At 41.0% G+C, this 24,970-nt stretch overlaps 2 protein-coding genes across 2 annotated transcripts in view; both read right to left on the reverse strand.

Annotated features, from left to right (window-relative positions):
* Window positions 1-11,146, reverse strand: part of lamtor3 (late endosomal/lysosomal adaptor, MAPK and MTOR activator 3) — a 34,431-nt gene extending 23,285 nt beyond the window's left edge. Inside the window, exons 1-3 of the mRNA XM_059965472.1 lie at window positions 11,041-11,146; window positions 8,481-8,516; window positions 6,519-6,553 (exon numbers count right to left, since the gene is read on the reverse strand). Coding sequence (XP_059821455.1) covers window positions 6,519-6,553; window positions 8,481-8,489 — 44 coding nt within the window. The 5' untranslated portion in view covers window positions 8,490-8,516; window positions 11,041-11,146. The remainder of the gene's footprint in view (window positions 1-6,518; window positions 6,554-8,480; window positions 8,517-11,040) is intronic.
* Window positions 11,147-12,810: 1,664 nt separating this feature from the next.
* Window positions 12,811-24,970, reverse strand: part of dnajb14 (DnaJ heat shock protein family (Hsp40) member B14) — a 32,996-nt gene continuing 20,836 nt past the window's right edge. Inside the window, exons 5-8 of the mRNA XM_059965456.1 lie at window positions 22,371-22,459; window positions 20,148-20,257; window positions 19,161-19,333; window positions 12,811-15,485 (exon numbers count right to left, since the gene is read on the reverse strand). Coding sequence (XP_059821439.1) covers window positions 15,361-15,485; window positions 19,161-19,333; window positions 20,148-20,257; window positions 22,371-22,459 — 497 coding nt within the window. The 3' untranslated portion in view covers window positions 12,811-15,360. The remainder of the gene's footprint in view (window positions 15,486-19,160; window positions 19,334-20,147; window positions 20,258-22,370; window positions 22,460-24,970) is intronic.

Here is a 24,970-nt window from a genome sequence, read left to right on the forward strand (position 1 = left end):
CAAAAGTATTACACAAAAATATTGTGCACACGCTTTTATTTGTGGTAGTGCCAAAAAATGTACAGTCAATACTAGGTTTATCTGCCTGTGAGAAACTGAATTTGGTGAAAAGAGTCTTAGACGTGGACAGTGACACAGAGTCAGAATACAGTGGCTTGATGAAAGAGCAAGAGAGAACAGAATTTGATTCCAATGCAGCAAAAGTGAAAGAAGTCATTAAAAAAAAGCTCCCAGACTTTGTTACCAGCATCTGACAAAGCATTGCCACCGAAACCAAACTTGCTGGTACAGTACAATACGGATCTGAAGCCAAAAGAGTGACAAGAATCGGGATCCAATTGAAGAAGTGAAAGCACAAGAGAAGGAATAGGGAAGTTGTACTGAAATGATGAAGTCTCAGCATAAAAAAGAGATAACACAGTTAATGAATAAATTGCGATTTCTTCGCAAAGACCTCAAGAAACAGCCAACTTCAGAGTTTCCGTTAACTGATGCTGACCAGACGAAACATGAAAACAACAATGAAACACAAGAACTGTGTGAACCACTTAGAAAGTCTACTTGTGTTTATAAACCCTCAGAGAGACTGATAGAGACATGTTAAATTATGCATTTGTTTTGACTAATGTTGCTAATTGTTTTTCTTTTTAAGGAAAGGAAGATGTGGTGGTGTCACATGTCACGTGTAAGAAAGTGACTGGACAGAGTTCAGGGCATACTGAGAAATAACAGAATGATCAAGAAGCATGGCAGTGTTAAAACATGGTTGCCTTTTGCTGTTAAATAAAAGATCCAGTTACATTCTTCCAGACTACGTTTCTTCATGACTAACCCACGATCAAATAATTGCCATTTGTAGCCCTAGCACTTAGAACCACAGAACATTACAGCACAGAAACAGGCCTTTTGGCCCCTCTTGGCTGTGCCGAACCATTTTTCTGCCTAGTCCCACTGACCTACACCTGGGCCATATCCCTCCAAACCTCTCTCATCCATATACCTGTCCAAGTTTTTCTTAAATGTCAAAAGTGAGCCCACATTCACCTCTTCATCTGGTAGCTCATTCCACACTCCCAACGTGAAGAAGCCCCCGCTAATGTTCCTTTTAAACTTTTCCCCCTTCACCCTTAACCCATGACCTCTGTTTTTTTTCTCCCCTGGCCTCAGTGGAAAAAGCGTGCTTGCATTCACTCTATCTATACCCATCATAATTTTATATACCTCTATCAAATCACCCCTCATTCTCTTACGCTCCAGGGAATAAAGTCCTAACCTACTCAACCTTTCTCTGTAACTCAATTTCTCAAGTCCCGGCAACATCCTTGTAAAACTTCTCTGCACTCTTTCAACCTTATTAATATCCTTCCTGTAATTAGGTGACCAAAACTGCACATAATACTCCAAATTCGGTCTCACCAATGTCCTGTACAACCTCACCATTACATTCCAACTCTCATACTCAATACTTTCATTTATAAGGGCCAATGTACCAAAAGCTCTCTTTACAACCCTATCTACTTGTGACACCTCTTTTAGGGAATTATGTATCTGTACTCCCAGATCCCTCTGTTCTACTGCACTCCTCGTGTCCTACCATTTACCTTGTATGTTCTACGTTGATTTGACCTTCTGAAGTGCAATACCCCACACTTGTCTGCATTAAACTCCATCTGCCATTTTTCTGCCCATTCCTCCAACTGGTCCAAATCCCTTTGCAAGCTTTGAAAACCTTCCTCACTGTCCACTACACCTCCAATCTTTGTATCATCAGCAAACTTGCTGATTCAATTTGCCACATTACCATCCAGATCATCGATATAGATGACAAATAACAATGGACCCAGCACTGATCCCTGTGGCACACCACTAGTCACAGGCCTCCACTCAGAGTAGCAATTCTTCACTCTCTGGCTTCTTCCATTGAGCCAACGTCTAATCGAATTTACTACCTCTCCATGTATACCCAGTGACTGAATCTTCCTAACTAACCTCCCATGTGGGACCTTGTCAAAGGCTTTACTGGAGTCCATCTATACAATATCCACTGCCGTCCCTTCATCCACTTTCCTGGCAACTTCTTCAAAAAACTCTAATAGATTGGTTAAACATGACCTACCACGCACAAAGCCATGCTGACTGTTTCTAATAAGTCTCTGTCTATCCAAATACTTGTAGATCATATCTCTTAGTATTCCTTCCAAAAATTTACCTACTACCGAGGTCAAACTTACCGGCCTATCATTTCCCGGCTTCCTTTTTGAGCCTTTTTTAAACAACAGAACTACATGAGCTATCCTCCAATCTTCTGGCACCTGACCCGTGGACATCAACATTTTAACACTTCTCCTGTTAGGAAATGGTGGTCCTCTATAATCCTTTGGATCACAGTACAAAAGACATCAAAGCGAACTATTCAAGGATGAATTATAGTCGAGAGTAAAATTGGATTTGATGCCCCTACCATTGAACAATCTGTCAATACTATGTAATTAAAATGAATAATGGTCATTTGATCTACATATACCCAACACTGATGCTCCCACAGTGAATGGAAGAAAACTATCTACAAATCACCTCTCACAGATGTTCTAAATCTAACTTTCCTCAGTTGTCCGCCATTTTAAGTCAGATCGTGACGTCGTCCACCATTTTAAGCTGTTGCCGTTGACGCTGTGTTGAGTGTTTAACTTTGTACTTGGCTTAAATTTTTCTTAGCAAGATTCACCCTGACCCACCCACCCCCACCCGTTCCGGTTGGCTGGTGGCGCAGTGAGATCAGCGCCGGGCTGGAGAATGGAGGTTCCAGAGTTCGATTTAGTGACAGACCGCTCCCGTGCCAGGTTGATGTCGAGCTCGCAACAAAACACCCCCACCTCCAGTTTAAATTCCCACACAGAATATTATGGAGGATCAAATACCCAAACCCAGCACATTACCCACTTGTTCCATTTAACTTGTCTCAGTGTATTGGACTTTCGGACCCGGGGAATTCAGTGCGGTGGTCCTTAGGCTACAGTCGGTCAATGATCAAAACAATTTTAAAGGATAAAGTGAGAATAATGGAGCATGTGAATGGCCCTACCCCGATGAAAGCTCCAGTTATTACTAAGCAATGCAGTGGTTTAATTATTGAAATACATGTTTCTTAAATGTTTTATATGCATCGAAAGGTAATATATATACTACGTACTGTATATACTAAGACAAACGTTTGACTAACTGACATTAAATAATACTGGATGTACTTGTTCCGATTTACGTATGAATCCAACTTAAAAACAGAATCAGGAACAGAACTCGTACGTAACCCGGGGACTGCCTGTACAAAATGAAGGTCATCCTACCATGCAAGTGTTTAGAAAATTTCAGTAAAACTAAAATGGAGGAGGAACTGTTAACCTTCTAACTAACATCCAAATAACTCACCATCATAAGATGGAAAACAACAAAGAAAATGCAGTTACTCAGGAACAACAGGTATGTAGCAGAATACAGGGCCCTGGAGATAGGAGCACAAGAGGAAAGGGAGCAAAGATGAATGTTAACAAGAAAGTCCATTTTATGTTCAGAATCAAGAGATGGGGCCATGGCACTGTTGATCAGAGATAGGAACAGACAAGTTAGAAAAGCATTTAAGTGGAGTAAGGGGAATTATGAAGTTATCAGGCAGGAAATTGGAGGCTTAAATTGGAAACGGATGTTCTCAGGGAGAAGTACGGAAGAAATGTGGCAAACGTTCAGGGAATAGTTGTGAGAAGTTCTGCATAGGTACGTTCCAATGAGACAGGGAAGTTATGATAGGGGACAGGAACTGTGGTGTACAAAGGCTGTAATAAATCTAGTCAAGAAGAAAAGCATACAAAAGGTTCAGAGAGCTAGGTAATGTTAGAAATCTAGAAGATTATAAGGCTACTAGGAAGGAGCTTAAGAAGGAAATTAGGAGAGCCAGAAGGGGCCATGAGAAGGCCTTGGCGGGCAGGATTAAGGAAAACCCCAAGGCATTCTACAAGAATGTGAAGAGCAATGAGGACAAGACGTGAAAGAATAGGACCTATCAAACGTGACAGTGGGAAAGTGTGTATGGAACTGGAGGAAATAGAAGAGGTAATGAATACTTTACTTCAGTATTCACTATGGAAAAGGATCTTAGTGATTGTGGTGATGACTTGCAGCAGACTGAAAAGCTTGAGCATGTAGGTATTAAGAAAGAGGATGTGCTGGAGCTTTTGGAAAGCATCAAATTGGATAAGTCGCTGGGCCCAGATGAGGTGTACCTCAGGCTACTGTGGGAGGTGAGAGAGGAGATTGCTAAGCCTCTGGCTATAATCTTTGCATCATCAATGGGGACGGGAGAGGTTCCTGAGGATTGGAGGGCTGCGGATGTTGTTCCTTTATTCAAGAAAGGGAGTAGAGATAGCCTGGAAATTATAGACCAGTGAGTTTTACCTCAGTGGTTCGTAAGTTGATGGAGAAGATCCTGAGAGGCAGGATTTATGAACATTTGGAGGTATAATGTGATCAGTAGTTAGAATGGCTTTGTAAAGGGCAGGTCGTGCCTTACGAGCCTAATTGACTTTTTTGAGGATGTGACTAAACACATTGATGAAGCAAGAGCAGATGTAGTGTATATGGATTTCAGCAAGGCATTTGATAAGGTACCCCATGCAAGGCTTATTGAGAAAGTAAGGAGGCACAGGATCCAAGGGGTTATTGCTTTGTGGATCCAGAACTGGCTTGCCCACAGAGGGCAAAGAGTGGTTGTAGACAGGTCATATTCCGCATGGAGGTCGGTCACCAGTGGAGTGCCTCAGGGATCTGTTCTGGGACCCTTACTCTTCGTGATTTTTATAAATGACCTGGATGAAGAAGTGGAAGGATGGATTAGTAAGTTTGCTGATGACACAAAGGTTGGAGGTGTTGTGGATAGTGTGGAGGGCTGTCAGAGGTTACAGCGGGACACTGAAAGGATGCAAAACTGGGCTGAGAAGTTGCAGATGGAGTTCAACCCAGATAAGTGTGAAGTGGTTCATTTTGGTAGGTCAAATATGATGGCAGAATATAGTATTAATGGTAAGACTCTTGACAGTGTGGAAGATCAGAGGAATCTTTGGGTCCGAGTCCATAGGACGCTCAAAGCAGCTGCGCAGGTTGAGTCTATGGTTAAGAAGGCGTACGGTGTACAGGCCTTCATCAATTGGGGAATTGAATTTAGGAGCCGAGAGGTAATATTGCAGCTATATAGGATCCTGGTCAGACCCCATTTGGAGTACTGTGCTCAGTTCTGGTCGCCTCACTACAGGAAGGATGTGAAAGTCATAGTAAGAGGAGATTTACAAGGATGTTGCCTAGATTGGGGAGCATGCCTTATGAGAATAGGTTGAGTGAACTTGGCCTTTTCTCCTTGGAGCAAAGGAGGGTGGAAGGTGACCTGTTAGAGGTGTTCAAGATGATGAGAGGATTTGATTGTGTGGATAGTCAGAGGCTTTTTCCCAGGGCTAAAATGGTTGCCGCAAGAGGACACAAGTTTAAGGTGCGGGGGAGTAGGTACAGAGGAGATGTCAGGGGTAAGTTTTTTACAGAGAGTGGCGAGTGCATGGAATGGGCTGCCGGCAGCAGTGGTGGAGGCAGATACCATAGGGTCTTTTAAGAGGCTTTTAGATACGTACATGGAGCTTAGAAAAATAGAGGACTATAGCTAAGCCTAGTAGTTTCTAAGGTAGGGACATGTTCGGCACAACTTTGTGGGCCGAAGGGCCTGTATTGTGCTGCAGGTTTTCTATGTTTCTAGTTCCATTCTGGATTGTTTCCACAATATCTACTGAAACAGTCAAAAGGTATGAAGTATGGAACCAACTGGAATCTCCATGATTGTACTGAGTTAATAGTTACACCTTCAACAGCTGATAGTTATCTTTCTTCTTTGCATTTATAGGAATGCTTTAATTAAAACTTGCACTCTAAGTTACTGAACTCGTGCAAGTTAGCCACAAAATTCAAATAGTAAAACAGCCCGTAGGACAGTTTTAAAACAACAAAGTAGAGATAATATGAAGAGATATCAACTCACAGCCACACTTAACACCTGTATGTTAAGGCACCTAAGTCTGTGTGTCATGTCTGTATAATTTTCTAGAATATTTATAGCACAATGACTTTCCGTTCAGAATAATTACAGAAAAAGTGACAACAGCTCCAAGCTAGTTTCTCTAAGAGCACATCATCAGTTAGCTCATGAAATTTAGGCTATTGTGGGTGACAGACTGAAGTGAGAGACAGAGGGGAAATTGCAGCTTGACAAACTTTAAATAAAAATGGGGAACAGCAACAAATCTATATCCATAATAGACTGCTACTTCCTTCACAGCAAGTTCACAGAACAAATTATTCTATAAAATAATTAAAAATTAATGCAAAAAATAGCAGTTAAGATCTACTTAATAAATCCAATCTGCTATTATTATCAGTATGATAGTAACTTAGAAATGGATTTACAGATTAAGGAAAATTTATGCTTTTACCTAGGCAACTGTTTATAAAGGTATCTCTTCAAGTCCTGTAGAAAAGAAAACCACAATTATTTTGGTTTGTTTATAATACAAGCACACAGCAATTTTTCAAAATGAAACAAGTTTAAAGTTTAGAATGCTCAAGTGTTAGAAGAACCACCAAAGACCTTATATTCAGTAAATGGTTAGCTTAGTTAATTATTTGGAGACACTATGCAAAATCAGTTTTAAACACTTGCAATCATGACTGCATATTCTTTATGCATTAACATCAACAACCTAGAGCTCCAAGTTTAATGGTATTGCTTGTATTTTAGATAAATTTGTGGGGGGGGGGGGTAAATGATGGACCAAATCTGTGACTCTGACCCTCTTCCTTGTAAGTAAAGGAGATTTAAGAAAAACCACAGCATAACCACACATATGTGAAAACTCTGCTGTCTTTTGTTTGCAATTCAGTTGCTGTGACTCTTTTGGCTTTTCACAGAATGTGGCTGACAGCTGCATTCATTCTTCTCTCACTTTGCACATGTCATCACAGTGGAAGTGGCTTGATTTAGAAGGGAACTGACCTGCGAAAGGATTTGCACATAATTTAAAACTGGAGACATGGGGCTCAATGAACAGGTGAACTAGGCTGAATAAACAGTGCAGAGGGGCAGGAACAGCAGAACTTTAGTTAACTTTATCTACCCACCCATGGGTGGAAGAGCATCTCCTGTTAAGTGTTACATACCATGATACAGAAGCCATTTCTCAGCATTCTCTGCTTGCAAAAAGTGATTCGCTAATTTCAATGGACCACATATTTAAAAGGCATCACAGTGTAGTTGTGGTTTTATTATGGGTTTCACACCAGCAACTAAAAACATTGTTTCATTCCCTTCATTGTGAAGATTAGAAAGACAAGCATGAAAACTCCAAACAACACCATATACAAAGGTATGACCACACTAAGACCCACACCTTGAGAAGTATGGAGTTAACTAGAACAAGCAAAGCATCAGGTCCAATCTACCCAACGTTTAACTGAATGAAATTAAGACTGATTGAGAGGGGATGCAAAATAAGCAGAAAGGGAGTGAGAAGGAATAAATCAATAACTTTTAGGTATGGCACAAAGCAATTAAATTTTATCCCAAAGATATTGTTTACACACTGCATCCATCATCAAAGAAATTTAAAGTTAAGCCTAACAGTGAAACTAGCTATCATTATCATAAAATAAAAACAGTAAAATTATTCAAATTCTGGATCTGAATAAGAAATTAAAACAGCATGCCTTGCAAATGTACTTCAAAAATGTCACCAAAAATACAACATCAAATTCTGTCTACGTCCAACTTGACAAGTAGATTACAGCACTGGGAACAATAACTGCCCCCCTCCCTTCAATATTCCCCATTCACGTTTTCCTCTCTCACCTTATCTCCGTACCTGCCCATCATCTCCCTCTGGTGCCCTTCCCCCTTCCCTTTCGTCCATGGCCTTCTGTCTTCTCCTATCAGATTCCCCCTTCTCTGGGCCCTTGTCTCTTTCACCAATCAAATTCTCTACTTCACCCCTCCCCCTCTCCTGGTTTCACCTATCATGTACTACCTTGTGTTTCTTCCCCCCCCTCCCCCCCAACCTTCTTACTCTGACTTTTCATAATTTTTCCTCCAGTCATGATGAAGGGTCTCAACCTGGAAAGTTGACTGTTTACTCTTTAACATAAATGTGGCCTAGCCCGCTGAATTCTTCTAGTATTTTGTGTGTGTTGCTTGGACTTCCAGCAACTGCAGATTTTCTCTTGTTTGTGACAATGACTGTTTCATTCAGCTTCCATGTAAAAGTGCAGTAAAGTGTACATCAGAGAATAGCTGAAATCTTTGTTTGCATCAAAGTGCTGAGACAAAGCATTATCATCATACATTTTAACTGACAGTAAATTCAGGCAACTTTCTCTTAGCAATTTAATAAAACTTTACTTACATCTGCCATCTTTATTCACACACGGTAAACTCAATTCTGAAACAAAAAGAGAGCATTTTCTATATTTCTTTCTTGGAATTACATAACCTACGTTCACTCATCAACTAATCAATAAGGACAGAAACAGAGTGCAAGAACTTAACTTCAAAGGAACAATATTCCGATGTTGAGTTCAGCAATGAAAGCAAGTTTGGAAAAACAGAATAGTTTACTTGTGATTTGTTGCCTATGTACCTTGCAAACATCTCACTGCTCAATCACTTGTAGATGTGCTCCTTCAATTCCAATTTCAGTCAACTTGTTTCCCAAAGCTCTAGAAATTTTCCTGCCCTCCCAAACTTCTCCTTTTAGATGTTCTGAATAAATGCCTACTAGAAAAAATACAGAAAAAGCCTAACCATCTTAGTGTCAAATTTTATTTGCTAACACCTTCTACAGAAGTGCCTTAAAATCATACATTATAGGCGCTACACAAGTGCAAGTTGCCATAGTCTCACAAATAGGTCATATATTTTCTTGCTTGTTCCTGCTATCTCCCCTATTAGGGTGGCTTTATGCCAATGGCCAAGGTTTCCTTCAAAAGATCCAGGATTATCCCATCTCAGTTCACTTATCCTTTCATTCATCCACCTTACTGAAGTGCTGGAATAGGTTAATCCTAGCACAACTTCTTTCAAATTTCTCCTGTGCTGTATCTGTGGAATCCATTGCCACTGATGGCAATGGAGGCCAAGTCATTGGGTATATTTAAACTGGAGTTTGATACTGTTGGCTCTTGATTAATTAGGGTGTCAAAGGATACAGGGAGAATGCAGGAAATTGGGGCTCAGAGGGATAATAAATTAGTCCTGACAGAATGGCAAAGCAGACTTGGTGAGCCAATTGGCCTAACTCTGAACCTATGTCTTATGTGCACTACTGCTAATTTAAACATAAAGCACAAAATGTATTAATTGGAAACATTTGAGTACTGCAAAATGGTGACACAGTAGCATAGTGGTTAACACAGTGCAGCACCGGCAACCCAGGTTCAATTCCTGCATCTGCCTGTAAGGAGATTGGACATTCTCCCTGTGACTGCGTGTGGGTTTCCTCTGGGTGCTTCGGTTTCCTCCCACAGTCCAAAGACTACCAGTTGGCAGGTTAATTGGTCACTGTAAAGTGTCCCATGATAAGACTAGGATTAAATCAGGGGATTGATGGGTGGCGCAGCTCAAAGGGACTTATTCCTCATTGTATCACAATAAATATACTAGGAAAGTGAGGAATTAAATATCATTTCATACACTTAATATACATTATGACAATTACTTACAAATATAAAGGAATTAATATGGTAAACATCCCAAAACACTTAATATGATTGTTAAAAATACTAACCAACAAGTGACACTGAAATAATCTGACTTGTGTAAAGCTTGGTCAAGTGGGAAGGATTTAAAACAGAAGTTTGGTGTTGAAATTCCAGAAACCCTTAGTTTCTACTATTTTTGCTGCAACTACAATGTGAAAGTGCAAGAGGCCATAACTAAGAATGTATAAAGCTGAGGGACTGTGAGGCTGGGTAAGTGACTGAAGTCAAAATAGGAGAACCCAATTGGAGATTTATACTGGGAATTTCAGGGAGATGAAATGGGTGGGTAAGCACAGGATTAACACGTGAACAGGACTTATCAAAGTTAGGACATTTTGGATAAGCTCAGAAGCTGGGAAAATGCACAGAAAAAGTCAAGTTCAGGAGGAAATTAACCCCTTGTAATAATACTAAAAAATATAGCTAAACCAAAGTATAAATGAGGGTTTGGAATCACAAATCACAAAATCTACTAAAATTATTAAATCAAAAATTATATTCATAAAAATAATTATATCAAAAATTTGCATTTACATGGCACATACTTTAGTATCAGAAAAATGTGTCGCGCATGGACTAAAAGCAAATGGTCAAATAGGTGGTCAACAATTAGGTTAACGAAAGAATTTCTGCAGCCCCGGGCCCAAATTACGTTGGGAAAAAAAGTGAAAGGAAAGTTAGCTCCAAAATTCAAATTATCTACAAACTCTGTAATGGTGATCTTGACGAGGTGGGGATTGTCCGGGACGGGGCGTGGATAAGATGTACTGGGTGGTGTGCAGTGGGATAGGAGTTGGGGAAACAGAAATGAGTGAAAATCCCGGGGAAGGTATCCTGATGAGTTATCCCGGGCTGAGTTTTTGCAGGAGGGTGTATGGGAAAGCGCCTCTCAGAGGCTACTTCATGGGGTGGTAGGGCTGGGGGAGGCAGCCCCGAGGGAAGAGAAGGGGCTCAGGTCCCACGGAACAGGGTGGGAGTGGAGGTGACGGTCGCGGTCCCAGACATTGGGGCCGGGGCTGAGCGGCCGCTCACGTGACTGCAGTCGGCTGATCATCGCCTGGGGTTACTGGAAGCTTCTATCGAATAGCCGGTTGTCTTACCGCCCCCCACCCAGCCAGCTCACTCTCGGATGGAACCCCAGGGACGGAAAGTTGTCCCTGGCTCCGGCCGCTCGGGCCGTCTACCCCCGTCGGCCCTCCCGGTTACCTGAGGCAGATCCAAACGCTCGAGCTCCTCCCACCGATCTCTCACAGCGGAACTGCTCTGCTGGCCTCTTCTCGGCACAGCATTGGCCAGGGGTCACGTGACGGGGCGGGGCTTACTCTCGTGTCACGTGGTGATGTAGGGCGCTCCCTTGCGTCACGTGACAGAGCCTGCGTATCGGTGTCAGTATCTGGCCGTCGTTGCCTGGTTTCTTGCGTGTTCCCATATCTACACACTATTACCAAAGATTTGCACATTGCTGACGACAACTGGCCACTGATATCGAGACTGTGCTACTCGGCAGCATACTTGGCTTCTGCCTCAGGTCGTTTAGCCAGCAGTGAAGACTTGTAAAATCTCCCATTTCCCTCTTCTTCAAATCTTACTCCTTTTATAAATAAAACAGTCCTGATAAAGCGAGTTTATTCATCTCCATGCACACTGCCTGACCTGAATTCCTTCAGCAGTTTGTGTGTGGTGCTCCAGATTAGCACCTGCAGAATCTCGTGTTTATTAAGCCCCCATTTCCACTATTACCCTGTAGCACCAACATTTATCCTTAGGTTGAGACCGAAGCTGCTCACAAGACTTCAGTTGGGGGGGGGGGGGGGGTTGTCACAAATGCTCCGTGCATCTGCAGCACGATACTTTACTCTTGCGATGGAGATCTGAGACTACAGATGCTGGAATTTGGAGCAACTAACAATCTGCCGGAGGAACAGTGGGTCAAGCACTATCAGTGGAAATTCCCTACCTTCCACAGTGCTGTTCAACCTTCGAGATCCTTCAAGAGTGTTTCTTCATTCCTCTCCTTCACTGCCTGCTTCACCTGAACACTTGCTTTAAGTGACTGGATTTTAATGAAGTCTGTCTCATGTATCACCCCTTTTCCCCAGTTTATCATAATCCCTGAATAATGATGTTGTTGGAGCCAGAATCAGTGGCTACCCATTTAGAACAGGATTTTACCCCTTCGAGAGTCAACTGCCCTAGAGAACAGTGAGAATTAGATTTAGTAGAGGTGGTAGAATCAAACACAATCACTACATTAGAGAGACATTTAGGCAGGCATTTGCTTAACTAAAGCATAGGATACAGCCCTAATGTGCATAAACATAGCCTTTCCACCTATGGTCTGTGCTGACCATAATGCCAAGTTTAACTGCATGTTTGCATTTATTTAAATGTCTCTTAAGTAACACTATCATATTGCTTCCACCATCTCCCATGGTAGCACACCCCAGGTACCTATAACTGTGTAAAAAGAGCCTCGTAAATCTTCAACTGTCTCCCTCTCATCATAAACCTATGCCCTCTACTAATTATTTCCACCCTGGGGAATAAAAAGACACTGTTCCTACCTAGGTGTTCCAGGCTTTATGAACTATCACATCACCCCTCAGCCTCCGACACCCCAGAGAAAACTGTTCAATTTTCTCCAATTCAGGCAGTAGCTGTGACACTGGGTATAGCACCTTCACTTAGTAACCTTGTGGGGTAGCAAGGATCTGGTAGGCCAAATGGCCTGTTTCTTGTGCTGCAGAGCTCCATAACCCAAAATGCAGAGGATCAATAGGCATTTCCACTAAAGGAGTCAAAAGATGGGGGGGGGGGGGGGAAATGAGTGATGCTGAGGTCAAGAGTGATCTTGTTGAATGGCGAAGTTGGCTGATTTGACTACTCCTAACGTTATTCTAAGAATTTTGCAAGATCCAGGATAAATTGATTGTGTGCCCCCTCATCAGAACAAGCCCAGACTCAAAGCCATCCAGTTTACACACTTAAAATAACTTTTATTTGATGCAGTTAAGAGAAAGGTACATTAAATATATATTACAATCAGCAATTCAAATGTGCAATTAGAATCTCAGTCGTTTCTACTAATTTCACTAAAACAAGAAGAGGAGCCTCGTTTGTTTAGAATTTCTAATGATTAGGAATGATTCAGAATTGGTTAATACTTGGAAAGCAAGAGGATTAAGTGTCTGATTTTGAGTACAGTACAGCAAATGTCAGTTCTTTAGCTCAAGTATCTACAGGATCAGTTGGGTGAAGCAACTAATTGTAATATCTCCTTGGTAACAAGAGATTGCTGGATTATGGCACAATGACCATAAACAAGAAGATGGAGGAACTCAGCAGGTCACGCAGCAACTGAGAGACAACCAAAGTTTCAGGAGGAGACCCTTTTGAAACATCAACCATCTAATTCCCTCCACAGACGCCACCTGACCGAGTTTCTCCAGCTTTTTGTCTAAAGTCTCCACATTGTCCAATGATACAAATCCAAAACGTATTCTCCAAGGATACATTGGCTCTAAATAGATAGCAACAATGTCAAAGGACAAGTTGATGGCAAATGGAATATGAGCTTTTCCACTTTCACTGTTAAAATAGCACATAAGATTTTCTTTCTTTTTTCTTTAAACAGCAAAGCTGGGAACTGAGAGTGTTCAGAGGGACCAACATTCTCGATACAATAAAAATACCAGAGACTGCAACACTGGTATCTGGGGCAAAAAAAACAGTTGGGAAGATCTCAGTGGATCAGGCAGCATTTGTGGAAGCAAAGGAACGATAAACATTTCTGGTCACGAGCTTGCATCAGGAAAATTAACATGCAGGGTAACAAGTAATTTGGAAAGGCAATGGATGTCGGACTTCTATTGCAGGTGATTGGAAGAACAAGAATAAAATATATATATTACAATAATCACAGTTAAGACCAAACTGCAGTTACATGCAGCTGATCTTATAACTGAGGAAGGGCCTACTTGACTTAGTGGAGAGTGTGATGAACGTTTAACAAAGAGAAGCCTGGAGTGGGGGATTCCCTATGTTGTTACAGGAACAATTAACCAGAATGATTTGCCCATGCACCCACCCTCATGAGGAATGAATAGCAAGACTAAACCTATATTCCAAAAGAGGCTGAAAGAATGGGAGGTGATCTCACCGAACCAAAAAGTTCGTGGAAGAGGTCTTAAAATGCTCGAAGGCTTATTCTGGGCAGAAATGATCAAGAGAATGTCACAGCCTCAAAAGCTCAGCCATTTAGGTGCAAGGTGCAAAGGTATTCCCTCACTCAGGTGAACGTCCTCAAGGGGACCAAGGTCATCTCTGGCAAGTGCGTGCCAGTTGAGGTAGAAGATCAGGCACAGTCTCACCGAATAGTGAAGCAGACTCCACAGGCTGCTCCTTCTCCGGTTCCCATTTATCACCAGCTTCGGATACTTCTGTGGTCTGAATTAAAGTACCTGCAAAGCATTAGCTGTGCATGAAAAAGGTGTAAAATTTTATACGTGACGATAGGCCATTGAGTTATGTTGAGACTGGGCGTGCAGAGGAGAGATACATTTACCAGTTGCAAGTCAATCCATTAGAGGGGGCAGTCAGATATTTCATTTCAGAAATCATGTCCTGTTCCCTCACCTTGCTCAGTCTCCCCCGCACACAACACAGTGCACAAATTCTAATTTGCACAGGGAGTTTCCTTCATGAATTTATATACATCTGTTATCTTTAGACACGGCTCAATAGAAACAAAAGGCAGCTCTCAAGAATACATCACGACTGTACAATATTCACAAATCAAGAGGCTAATGTACTGTTATACATGCATCAGTGGACATTATTCTCAAGAACATCTACATAATCCTTAATATAAGGAGTACGTCATTATAATCACCTCATTGTTTACTGAAACTAGCAAGTGACAAAATTGGTCAATGAATTCATCTCATCAAAACAAATCTCCATGTCTCAAAAAGGGATTTATCTACAATTGCAGGACATTTTAACCAAGGAATGCATTAAAATCCATCAAGAATGTGTACCAGAATTAGATTACTTTGTCAAGAGTCACTATATTTCAAAAGTACAAAATCTAAACCGAGAGTCAGGAAAGTCTTTTCAACTACACAAAGACAGTTATGGATTGGGTTCATTAGCTCAGTTGGTATATGGGGTCCAACTTGTGTGAACATCAACACAAGCACTCGGCTGAATTAAAAATGGAGACCCAATGCTCATAAAACCCATGATATTAGCTGACATTAGTTGTATAGACTATAGTCATGTGCTTTTTTAAAAAGCTAATCTAGAATACACTGTATTGTATACAATAAAGTGAAGGGGGGTCACATGCACACACAGCCATCACAGATTGCTTTGGCTATAATCAGACACTCATGTAATCAGTCCAAAGGGCAGGGCTTTCAAGGTTACAAGACTTAGATTTATTCTTTTTAAAATAATGATAAATTGAAATGTCTCCCTGTACAATAAACATTTAAATTAAAAGGCAAGACCTTGTAGCCCAGCTCAGCCTCCTCGATACAATTCATTTAGTTTTGCTAGCTTCTCACAACTTTCCATCTTCATAAGCTCCGCTTTCTTTCGAAGGCGATCATCTCGGTACACCTTGGCCGCATAAAGATAGTCATTTCCTTTCACAGAAATAGCACAAAATTAGTACAAAGACCAGCAATGATGGATATTGAGAAAACTCTTCACGAGATGTTCATGATTAAGAGTAGAGTGATGTGGTGAAGAAATTTCTGGAGTCTGGAGAACAGTGTATAGAACAGAGCAGGATGTTCATTCAACTCTTTTTCTACCTCTGCCTTATCCGAACCCTTTACCACAGCCTTCTAATTCCACACAGGAACATGTACATAATGCACTTTCAATAATGGACTCACTTTCAACTTGACTCCACAATTTGTGTTCACGGTACTATTTATTGTTAGCTTTTTTATATCGGCACAGTCTGTCTTCCTTTGCACATTATTTCTTTGTCAGTAGTGTTTAATCGATTCTTGTGCATTTTGTGAATGCCCCCAAGAAACTGATATGGGGGTATTCGGCCAGCCGGTGGGGTAGCGGAAGTGGCCCCGAGTTCAAATCTAGCTGGCTTCTTGCACGTGCTGGTTTGAGTGTTGAGCTGGCCACTCGGCCCCAAACAGGCAAAAGCGCTAGTGAAGAGGCAAGGTTGAAACCCGGTGTGTGGAAAGGAACAAGCCATTATAATCATCTCACTGCTTAAACCAACGAGGACAAGAAAAGATTACTGAAGTACCAAATCTCCACATCTCCAAAATGGATGTACCTATCCTTTCAGGACATTATAAACAAGGAACGCATTAACGTCCATCTCAAGAACTCACTAGAATTACATTACTTTGTCAAGAGTCACTAAATGTTTCACAAGTACAAAATCTAAACAGAATTAGTAAAGTCTCTTCAACCACACACAGAAAGTGCATTTTATCAATGTGTCTGTATGTTCTAAATGCTGCATACACCTCTAGACTGTACCCAAAGTGTACTGTTACTGAGGCTGCAGCCATGGTCCACTGGAACAATTCCTATGATGAAAAGGTGTGAGTAAATAAGATGTTCTGTGGAACTGAGACTGACGTGTGATCTCATTAACACATACCAGACTTTCATCTTGTGGTTGGACAGCCTTGTATCAGGGACTGTGAAACAAGAAGGACTTAACCATTCATTCATGAAGTTGCAAATCTCTGATTTCCCCACTTCCAAATTCTTGAATATTAAAAGCAAAAATTATCACTTGCCTCTAAGGGATGTACAGACAGGTGCAGCTGGACTTGAACTGAGGATTGTCGACATTTATTATTTATATATTTATATATTGAGATACAGCATGCAATAGGCCTTTCAAGTTACACTGCCCAGCAATCCCCTGGATTTAATCTTGACCTGATCACAGGACAATTTACAATGCCCAATGAAATTACCAACTGGTATGTCTTTGGACTGTGGGAGGAAACCAGAGCTCCCCGAGGAAACCTACGGGGAGAATACACAAACTCCTTACAGGCAGTGCCAGGAATTGAACCTGGGTCACTGGTACTGTAAAGTGTTGTGTTAACCACCATCTTAATGGCCAGTAGAGCACTGTGGCTCATTCCTGTTGCCATTAAAATCTTTCTGGATTTTCTTCAATAAATAACATTCATGTCAAGCTAAGCTTAACCCCTTTTTTTCCTATTTATTTTCCATTCACAGAATCAAGAGATCGGCACAGGAGGCCATTCAGCCCATCCATCTACTCTGGCCAAGACTGACTATCCAGAGTAATCTCATTATTCAGATCTGTTTATTGCCCTATAGGCAGCTCTTTCCGCACTACCATTTAGGAGGATGGCGAGGGTTTCTGCCTCAACATCCCCTTTTAAGCAGCAAGTTGTAGATGCTCCCACTACCACTTGCAAAGAAAGAAAAATTTTCCAACTTCCCCTTTACCTTAAACTGTTAAATACTCTCTCCAAGTCTCAGTTTTACATATCTCTATTAATTAGAGTCAGGAAACAGGCCTTTCAGCAAGGACCCCTTTACATCACACACCCAGTTGCACTGTTACCAGTTTACTCTCCCCAACCAACTCCACACAAAGAGAACTCCACATTCACACACACACAAAGAGAGAAACAGGGATAGAGGGATAATGAGGGGCACAAGTGAACATGAATTTCCTGGGCATTAACATAATTGGATGACCTGCCCTGGGCCCAGCAGTCATAAGAAAAACTCACCAGTTTCTTTACGGGCACATCCCTCCCTACCACTGGTGCTATCTAGGGGAGGCACTGTCTCAGGAGAGAAGTATCCAAAGATCCCCACCATTCAGACATGCCATCTTCTCACAGCTACCGTACCACCAAGCAGGAAGTATAGAAGTCCAACGTTACCAGGTTCAAGAACAGCTATTCGGTTCTTAAATGAACCAGCAAAACCCTAATCACTAGAGTTCAGCAACACTATGACGACTTTGCTCAAAAATGGACTTACTTGTTCCAATTGTGTCCTATCTTGTAGTAATTGTGGACAATTAATGTGTAACTTAAGTTCTTCTGAATGCTTTGTACATGATGTTATGTGTGTGTGGTGCTGCTGCAAGTACATTTTTCATTTTCACTATGCACACAACTCAACCTCTGTCCAGAAAATTTGCTGCTCTGGATCAAAGTACCAAACTCCAAAAATTCCAACCACCAATTTTACCCTATTCTTCACACCTTGTGTACATTCCCAGATGTATCTTTTTATTGGAACCGACCAGATTCCGATTCAGACAAATCACTTCCAATAAATCTTCAGCAGTGTTTCAGGTCTCTGGGTTTAAACTTGATGGAGTTCAGAAAGATATGATGGGGGAGCAGGAGAAGGGATCTGATTGAAACCTACTGGATATAAAATCCCTGTGGATATGGAAAGGATGTTTCCATTGGTAGCAGAGTCTGGGATCCAATGCCATAACCTCAGAATGAAAGGGGTGTCCCTTTGGAATCGAGAAGATAAGGAATTGCTTCAGCCAGAGAGTAATGAATATATTACCATACAGGGTGGTGGAGGCCAAGTTATTGGATGTGTTTAAGCAAAGATTGATAGGTTCTTGATTTGCTAAGGAAAGAGACATGGTTCCTTGGTGGACAGACTTGATGGGCTGAATGGCCTATCTTTGCTCCTATACCAAATTGTTTTATTCAGGTTGTTCCTGGAACCACGGCATTTACAGGCTTCTGGTCACTGACACATTTTCACATTCTCCCCATCAGGCTGAGGGTAAACTGATCTCTTCAGTCAAAATGTCATCCCCTGGGAATTCCTGCTTCACCTCAGGGCAGCTAAAGAAGCGATTCTCCTGTGGAAGGGTACATTAAATGATCCTACCCTTCTCATTCACAGGAGAACAGTGCCAAACAACCACCAGCTGAATGTTAGGCTGAAAGGAGGAGGAGAACTCATATCAATACTGTCTAAATATGTGCTCCAAAGTGGAGGATGGTCACCCATTTCCCAACCCTTATTTAGTCAACCTATTAACGTCAGTCTGCTAGGGTCCAGGTCAGGGGTGGCCATATTACATGTGTCAATTTTTTCACGCACAAGTTCTATATTAATGTATTTTTACAAGAATTGTGGGGGTACGAGAGTTGTATGGTGCATCTGCAAAAATTGAAACACAGAATGTAAAAGGTTGGCCATCCCTGGTCTAGGTTGAATAAATGTAGTGAATCATCTTAAGCCTTGCATTAAAATCACTCCTGAAAAGGATTAAAATTTCAGAAAGTTGAGTACAAGAAACTTACTCTCCTGCCGTTCCTTCCAGCAGTTATTTCGAAGGTTGGTTATATAATCTTCTTCAACACTTTTTTCCACTTTTTGTACCATCACACCCGTATATTCTTTCTCAAAGTCTTTGTTGACAAAATAAACTACTTTAAGGTTGCTGGTCTGCCTCTTGACAGTATGCCCCACAGCACTGCAAATGCAAAAGTTAGTCATTAAAAAAACCCAGCTCATTTCTTCCAGTCAATTAAATACAGGCTTATATTTATACAGCACACAAAGCCATGGCAAGCTGATTTCAGTCTTGTATAAAAAGGTATAGTCATCTCTTGATGGAAGGCAGAACAGAGAGCAGGAGGGCAGAAGATCAGGAATGCTGATGACCTTCCAAGGAATAGAAAGGACAGGTCGGATGATCTGCTCATAGTCCAGAGCCTTGATGTTATGGAAGCCATAATCAACACAGGCCATCACTGATTATTTTAGATCTTGTCACTGTTCACCTGGTCTCCTACCATATTCAAAATGTCAATCATGTTCCGACCAGAATTATTTAAGCAACGAGCAAAAAAAAAATGAAACAATGAACAGAAATCTATTCCATGAATGTATACTTCAACCAAGCTACCCAGAAATTGATGGCACCAACATAAATGCAACCAATTCTCTAGAGGATTATTTTGCTTCCTTGTCGCCATTGGTAGAGCAGCATTCACTATGGAAGATGCTCCAAATCAAAAATCTATAGTTCTTTAAAATAAATCTGTTTGTAAGTCATTGTCATTTTCATTTTTTTGCTTTGAACACAAGGCTGTTCCCTCAAGTCTTACATGGACTGATGCTACAATGTATTGTTATTGCTCTATTAACACAAGGAATAATTAATATAATTAGTTTTGTTTATCATCAGTTACATATTCGGCTAACATGCAAATGTGCCACACAAATGGAGTTTCACCCAAACAAAATGAATTAGGAGAATATGAATATATATCAGTAATACTTACGCTCGATAGTAGAGACTATATGGTGGAGATGATACCATCAATTGGCTTAAAACAGACACCAGGATCAAAACAATTATAGGTAGCAGCTGTAAAAACATCGAAAATCCTCCCTGTAAGTAACAAGAATAACGTAATTAATTTCCATAGTTCAGCTCCAACATAGATTTGGAAAAGTTCTCTCTCAAATGCTGAAACAATCCTTGATCAGATGTTGAAGCACGTTACGGCAGAGACCATTTTCCCAGGTGAATTTCAGTTACTCTGCCTGACCACATTTCTTTAAAAGAACCCAGAGTAGTTCATAGCAAAGAAATCAAGCTGCATTTAGATCAGACAGGCAATGGGGGATTACAGTATGGTGGAGTTTGGATCTGGCCATCACAAATTCTTCCCTATTTGTTGCTCGAAAGAAGGGCAAGCTGTCTACACAACTTACTTTGAGATACTTATGTTTGCAACACTGCCCTAAAGATTAACAGCTGGAAAATTTACTGATAGATCTTAGTTAAGAAAAATGGGGATTTTTCAGTAGGGAAAGACCACAACTATTAAGTAAGAAAATTCCACTTGTTAGGGAAAGAAGTGGTTTTTAAACCAAAAACAGCAATGGAAGCAGGATCCATAAACTAGTTGAGAACAAAGGAAGAGAAAAAAAAGCTGTTGACTGGATAAACTGGACAGCGTTGTTGCAAAAACTGTGGACGAAATGTTCAACTCATAATACTTTCCTTCTATTATAAAAATGTTCTACTGTTAGAAAGGTGCTTGCCAGCAATCTTGGGGGGAAAAAATTATGTTCTAGTGACAGAAAGGCGGTTGCCAGCAATCTTGGGAAATAAATGCTGTCAATAAAATTTCACCACCCTCCCTTGTGTAGACTTGCTCCTTTCCCATGAACAGAAATCACAGCCTATCCAGGAACGCCTCATCAGTCCTATCATGGGTGATCATCCAATTAGGTTTAATAATTCTGACAGATAACAAACCATTTTGTACATGGAGCGCATCAAGATTAGGGATAATGGATTACAAATTGAAATATCAACTTAAAAAAACTGGTGCTTTGTTCCTCTATATTAGAGATATTTAGATACTAAAAAGAGTTTATTTGCTGTAATTATAGTTTAGTATTCTGTTACACCTTAAACAACATACTTTAATGTTTACATTCTGTTTTGCACAGCACGAATAGTTTACAGAAATTATAAATTCCTTACCTATGCACCAACTTCCTCAGAAAAAACGCTAATGACACATTCTGGAGAACGGGCAAATCATGGAGTCTGACTGTGGAAGTTTTCAAGGTTCAGCTGGGCCACACGTGTACATACTTTAATAATAAACTTACTTTGAACTTTGATAATAATTGTGCAAGGAAGAGGCTCAATGGGCTAACTTGGCAAATACATCATGCCAATACACTTGTATCAATAAGTAGCACTGACACATTGATATGTAGGTGTTATCCCAATATTTCCTGAATATGCAAAGTTGGTCAGGAGGTATTTGATGGGGTGGTATCCAAATAAACTTTTTTTTTGGATGCCCATTCTCCATTTGGATTTTTACCGGCTGGAGCTTCCCATGAGTCAGATGAAACATTACATTTTTAGGAACTTTCGTGAACATTGTTGAAGTGTTCCCAAGTAACCTCTTGCCATAATGGAGCTTAGAATAAAATTGTCTGTTTTGGGAATCTGGTGTTGGGTACTTGAGTAATGTGGCAAACTTGTTTGAGCTACTAGACTGCATTATTGATAGTCAGGGCATGGAGGGATATGGGGAGAAGCAGGGGATTAGGGCCAAGAGGAAAATTGGATCAGCCATAAAGAAATAGTGGAGCAGACTCGTTGGGCCAAATGGTCCTATATCATATGGACTTGTGGTCTTATACCCTCACATTTTCCTGCTGTGAACTGTACTAATCACATGGAGCTACCTTGAAGTGCTGCTGCAGTGAGTGTTGCAGTGAATTTTAATGCCCCACCACCACCAGAAAGCTGCCATGGCCTCTGCCATTTCGTGTAGCAACATCTTTCTCCACGATTTCTCAATGTCCCTGACTGATGTTGAGAGACAGAAAACATCCAAATCATTCTTTTCTAATTCTGAAAGTTTAGAAATGGGAGAAGTTTAACGAAAGAACTTCACTGAGCCTCTCAAGGTCAGATCATCAGCAGTTAGGGTTTTAATAAGTGCCCGGCTCGCAGGGCAATTACGTACGTCTGCTCGCTCGTTGTCTCTATTAGTTCGGTGATATGATTGGTGCGTTGTAAACCTCGCTCTTCCATTGGAGTACGTCTGTGCACTACCTAAAATCAAGCAAACAATTAGACACTGCATATTTATCACATTAACACCCTGGGACAGAGAGAGGTGCAAAGATAAAAATGTAGTAGAAATTATCTAAGCCCATACAAAAAGCATCAAAACCAAAATAAGAACACCAGGAAAACAGTAGGCTACTTGAGCCTGCTCCACTATTCAATGTGATCATTTCTGATCTGCTGAAGGCCTCATCTGCTCTTCTGTGACAGCTCCCTAACCTATTAAATCTTTACCTCCCTCCAATAACCCAACTTCCAAGCTCCTGAGGCAGAAAATTCCAAAGATTCACCACTCTCTGAGAAGAAATTTCTGCACACCCCAGATTTAAATGATCGGCCCCTCACTTTGAATGTATTTCACAAGTAGGAGAACCTAAAACACCTTGCATCTAGCCTATCAAAGCCTTGTATACGAGAGAAAAACAATAACACAAGATCTTTCCTACTAAATGCAGTAAGCATATACAGCAGTTCATCTCTGTGTGACAGGAGAACACGCTTCATAGTACGAAACTTTTATTATTTTGTACATTATTGCACATTGGTAAATTAATATTGTGTATATTATTATTCTGAACGTCATTATTAGTTAAGTCTGCACACTACTAAGCATATTTTAAATGTTGATGCTGTAATGACAGAATTTCCACTTTGGATCAATAAAGTACTTATTATTACTTATTACTTATTACTTATTATTAAAATCATTCCATATTCTGCCAAACTCTAAAGAATGCAGACCAGCTGCTTAGCCTCTCTTATCCCAGGAAGTCACCTAGTTCTTTTCTTTCAGACTGCATCTTTTTCCTTAGTTAAGGTAACCAACATTGTCTGCAGTAGCCCAAGTGTGGCCATAGCAGGTGAATTGCAGTAGGTCAAGGCTGGAGCTAATATGTGCAATGACCAGCCTCTCGAAGCACTGCATGATGGTGGAAGGCAGAGCCATCAACTAGGAGTCATCATGGCACATTCCCTTGTTTTGCCTCAGCCACCATAAAGCAGGTAGAAGCTTCAGACTGAAACAGGGAGCAGTGAAAAATGTCTGCACATACACCTGCCAGCTGATCTGCACAGCATCTAACAACACAGCTACGACACCATCTGGGGCCGATGCTTTCCGTGGGTTTACTCTCCGCAAGATCGACCTTACATCCACGTCGGTGACTGCGGGTACTGATGCAACCGATGACATTCTAATCTTCTTCTGCTCAAAGCGTGCACATCTGACCACTCATGTGCTTGTCTAAATGGCTCTTCAAGGTTGTTGCTGTATCTACTTCCACCACCTTCCCTGTCAGGTAGCTACTAACCTTTGTAATAAAAACTGGCCTTGTAATTCTCCTCTAAACTCCCTCCCCCTCACTTCAAACCTACACTCTCTGGAACTTCTGGGATAAAGAAACTGACTACCTAGCCTTATCTAAGTCTCTCAGGGACATTTTTCTAAAACAAAAAGCTAGGATCTTGACAATCGAAGACATACGGACCTGCTCCAGCTGTCAATCAATGATGTACACCACATCAGCAAAGAAGGCCCCACCCCTAAGGGAACATATTTATTGAATATTGTATTCATGCCCCCTCTCAGAAACAAAATTCAGCAGTAAAATGTTTACATTGAAATCATTTCACAGAACATTGGGTATTACTCCTTTTAAGAGGACAAGACCAGCTTCATCCTTAACTTTGATCTGGCAGGAGACCAACGATTTCTGTCCTTCTCCATTTGCCCTTGAACACAGCGGCTCATTAGACAAAAGTACCACCTGGTTCAAGGACAGTTTTTATCTGTTATTGAACGATCCTCACATACACTGAAAGATGAAGCCTTGATCTCCCAACCTACCTCACCAAGGCCCGTTGAACTCTGTCTATCTGCTCTGCATTTTGTTTTATATTTACTACCTAAATGTACTTATGTACAGAATGATCTCTCTGGATGGCACACAAGCAAAAGCCTTACACTGCATCTCAGTACATATGGCAATAATAATCCGATATGGGTCTGTAGCGAGTTAACGCCATAATCCAGTTAGCTCTGGTATTACACTTAGATCCACCAGAATAATGGTGACAAATCCCACTAATAGTATAAAATACACAGTATCCGAGATATGAAATGGGGTTAGAACACTAAGGATGCTTAGCAAATGCTGGATGTTCACAGCATGTTCTGATTTACACCAAATCCCTTTCCCCCACAGGCTTTAAATAAAGAAACTTAGATTTTTACAATAATAACCTTTTTAAATGCAGAATTAATTAATTGGCTGAATTTAAAAATTCACAGCTGTCACAGTGGGCTTAGTTCTGGAATATTATCAGTCTACCACCACACCTCATGAATGTGTTTTTCTATTAACACAGAGTCAAGGTGATGCTTCTGTAATTGAGGCCCCTGCTCTGTGTACAGCACACCTTTGTTATCCACTGGCCTTTTGGATAACTTTGTTATCCACCGTGGATCTGCAAATTTAAGGTTCACCTACGGCACGC

The sequence above is a fragment of the Hypanus sabinus genome, chromosome 3 (genome assembly GCF_030144855.1).
Source record: "Hypanus sabinus isolate sHypSab1 chromosome 3, sHypSab1.hap1, whole genome shotgun sequence".
NCBI lineage: Eukaryota > Metazoa > Chordata > Chondrichthyes > Myliobatiformes > Dasyatidae > Hypanus > Hypanus sabinus.